A 3487-nucleotide genomic window follows, 5' to 3' on the forward strand; every position below is an offset into this window, starting at 1 on the left:
GAAAAGTTTTCCTGATGCTTTATTTTTAATGACAACTTATTGAATTAAACATAGATTCTTCAATACAAAACATAATAAACGTTTGTGCTTAAAAAAACTTCATTTATTTTTATAATAAAGCTTTAAAAGTAGTGAAATTACTTCCAACAACAAAACTATTAAAATATAAAAACTTTATTTTAAATTTAGATGGACCTGAAGCACATTATTCTTTTAATAAAATAAAATAAAGTTGCTAAATTTTGATTATTTACAGTTTATATAAACATACATTATCATCATATTTCAAATAATTTATGTTGTTAAGAAGAATCATGCCTTTTTATGCCGTTCATAAAGGACGAACTCCTGGAATATACAAAGACTGGCCTTCTTGCAATCAACAGGTTATGAAATTTTCTGGAGCAGTCTTTAAAAAGTTTTCTACGCAGGAAGAAGCAAATCAGTTTCTTAAAAACGGCTATTCTTCTGCTTTAGCTACGCCAAGCAGCTCTGCGAACAAAATACAAAAAAGAAAGATCGCCTCCATGGTCAACAAAACAGAGTTTGCCGACAAAATAAAAAGAATGAGTCCTTTTCTCAAGCAACCCATAAGCAAAACGCTGAAGTTTGATCTAAACGACCGCAGCCTCGACAACCTTCCGCTGGTGTTCACCGACGGCGCCTGTTCCCAGAACGGCAAGAAGAACCCCAGGGCCGGTTATGGCGTGTGGTGGGGCAATGAAGACCCGCTGAACCTTTCCTGCAGGTTGCCGGGAAAACAGACCAACAACAGGGCCGAGATTGCCGCCATCAACGCCGCCCTTAAGCAGGCGATAGAACAGAAGTACGAAAAGATAGTGCTCTGCACTGATTCGATGTTTGTTATCAACTGCATTTGCTTGTGGTCGCCCAAGTGGAAAACGAACGGGTGGAAGAAGTCAGACGGCAGCGCGGTTGAGCACAAGAAAGAGTTTATTGAAATTTTGGATAATTTGAAGCATGTTGAGGTAGTGTGGAAGCATGTGAGAGGTCACAAGGGAGTGCTGGGTAATGAGATGGCGGATAAACTTGCTGTTGATGGAAGTAAATTGCCAAAGGTGTGATAGTGGCATCTTAATGATTTTTTTGAATAACTTTTAAAAACTTCATTTATGTTTTTTTGTAAAAAGTTTAAATGACTTTTAGAATAAGGCTGTTTAGTAGAACAATTAGCAAATGTTTCGTAAATATATTTCACAGCTAATTTGCACTGCTTTTTTATTTATCAAAGGCTATCTAAAATAGTGTGTCAATTTTACTAGTATAAATTTTATTGGTACTAATTTGATAAAACCTATTTAATAACTTGAAAAAAAAAACTTGAGTTATTTTTCATGTAAAAGGTTTAAGTATTTTTATAGAAAATTTATAATATAAAACATAGTTAATTTTTTATTTGCCTATACTTTAAACCTATTTTTCACTGTTTTTTGTTTATTAAAAAACACTAAAAATTGTCTATCAATTATACTACAAAAAAAATTGTTTTTCCTAATGTTAATAAATTTTACTAGTACACAAATTTTTAACTACCATGAACTGTTCATTGTATGAAGACACTGAACCATTAACAGTAGACGAGCTTAAAAAGATTAATTTTGACCAGCTTAGTAAGCATGAACAGTTAAAAGTGAAACAGAGGGGTCGGCCAACTCCAAGGATAGACTTAAGTAAGGTAACCAAAACTCGTGATGGTAAGACGTATACCAGACGGTTTAAAGATCATTATTTTGAGAACCACGAGTGGCTCTGTTCCAGTGCTGCCAACAATGCTTTGTACTGTTTTCCTTGTTTGATATTTAACAAAGAGTGTAGGAGCAATTTTGTCAGGACTGGATTTAGAAACATAGGGTGTTTGGCTACGAGGATAAGAGAGCACGAAAACACAAAAAATCACATTGACAGCGTGATAAGTTTAAAACTTCTGTCAGATTCTCAAGTTGAAAAAGATTTATGTCTTGCTCAAAACAAAAGTATAATTTTGCACAACAGCAAAGTAAAAATAAATTTGGAGATACTGAACGACGTTGTCAGTGCCATCTTCTTTTTGGGGGCGCACGACTTACCGTTCAGAGGTTTAGTTGTAGACCTGCTTGGTTTGATGTCAACAAAAAGCCAACTTCTTCGCGACCATTTGAGCTGCAAGCTGGGATCCGCCTGCAAGCTGACTTCTCCTGACATTCAAAACCAAATACTGGACAGCGTTGTTGAAGTTTACAGGCAGCAGGTGATATCAGAAGTCAGCCAGGCCAGTTGCGTGACGGTGATGGTTGAAGAGAGTGTTGATGTTGCCGGGCAAACCCAGCTGGTGTTGATCTTTAGATACATTAGTGACAAGTCAGGGTTGGTGGTAGACCGCTTTTGGGGTTATTTTAATCCACACTCGGTAGATGCATACGGAATTTCTAGTTGCATAATAAAAGAGTTGAAGGTAGTTATAAGAGGAAATAACAACAAGCTGATCTTCCAAGCGTTTGGTGGGTTTAAAGTGATGTATGAGAAAGAAAAAGAAGTGCAATCGATGTTAAAAAAAGTTTACAACATGGCTCACTACACTTGCTGCCACTGTAACCAAATGCAGTTGGTTGAAAAGGAAATATTAGTCGGAGATTTGTTGCTACGAATGAAAGAGGAGTCTAAGTATTTAGAAACATTTCACTTGGTTAGTCATCAGCTGTTTCGAAAAGAGTTTTATCTTAACTGTTCAGCGTCAGACTTGAAAAAACTTTGTGCTTACGTATCTGATACATACTCTGATGTAGAATCGCAAAAATTAAAAGCTCAGTTAGACATTTACTACGAGCGTGATATGTATAATGAAGAGTGCTTGTTAAAGTTAATCAAAAGATTTAAAGAACTAAATATAAACAAAGAATTTAGTGAAATAATAAAGTTGGCTCAAATTTTAAAAACAATTCCAATGAACTTAACAGATGTTAAGAAAAAGTTTTCTTCTATAAAAACGCTAATAAGTAAACACTGCCATAAGATGGTAAACAATAAAATAACGGCTTTAGGAATACTACTAATTGAAAAAGACATAGTGTCTGGAAAGGAAATCTCGGAAAAAGCAAGTTTTCAAACAGAAGTAGTCGATAATTTTATTAGACAAAAACCTAGGAAAATGGATTTTTTTTATAAATGTGTATCTTAGTGTGGTTTTGTAATGTTTAGGCAATAAAAAATAGGAAATTAAAGCAGGTGGTAAATAGATTACAGAGTTCAATTTTTGTCTTAAAATGTCTTAAAACTAGTTTCCTAACTAGGTTATGTTTATTATTTATGATTTGTTATTAGTTCCTATAAAATTGACGTTAAGCATTTATACGTTCTGTTCGTTTAAAAATAACAAAGTTAAGTTTATATTACTAACAACAAGTTACGGAACTGCACTAAATATGTGACAGTGGTATATTTTGTGAAGCTTTAACAGGGTAGTTGTTTATGAATTATTTTTATTTTTGTG

The 3487-nt window shown here is 34.2% G+C and overlaps 2 protein-coding genes across 2 annotated transcripts; both read left to right on the forward strand.

Annotated features, from left to right (window-relative positions):
- The first annotated feature begins 262 nt into the window (after positions 1-262).
- Positions 263-1247, forward strand: LOC145829330 (ribonuclease H1-like). The gene has a single exon (XM_082937095.1). It carries the CDS (start codon positions 297-299, stop codon positions 1083-1085), a length of 789 nt encoding a protein of 262 aa, XP_082793221.1. The 5' UTR covers positions 263-296; the 3' UTR covers positions 1086-1247.
- Positions 1248-1555: 308 nt separating this feature from the next.
- On the forward strand, positions 1556-3050 carry LOC145828665 (zinc finger MYM-type protein 1-like). The gene is made up of 2 exons (XM_082936420.1): positions 1556-2683; positions 3039-3050. The coding sequence occupies exons 1-2, from the start codon at positions 1556-1558 to the stop codon at positions 3048-3050; spliced, it is 1140 nt and encodes a 379-aa protein (XP_082792546.1).
- Positions 3051-3487: the final 437 nt, after the last annotated feature.

This window comes from Thalia democratica, chromosome 2, assembly GCF_965202585.1.
Source record: "Thalia democratica chromosome 2, ktThaDemo2.hap1.1, whole genome shotgun sequence".
NCBI lineage: Eukaryota > Metazoa > Chordata > Thaliacea > Salpida > Salpidae > Thalia > Thalia democratica.

Bases quoted from the DNA above. Each gene is read 5' to 3' on its own strand.
- LOC145829330 (XM_082937095.1), top strand. From the start codon at position 297: ATGTTGTTAAGAAGAATCATGCCTTTTTATGCCGTTCATAAAGGACGA.
- LOC145828665 (XM_082936420.1), top strand. From the start codon at position 1,556: ATGAACTGTTCATTGTATGAAGACACTGAACCATTAACAGTAGACGAG.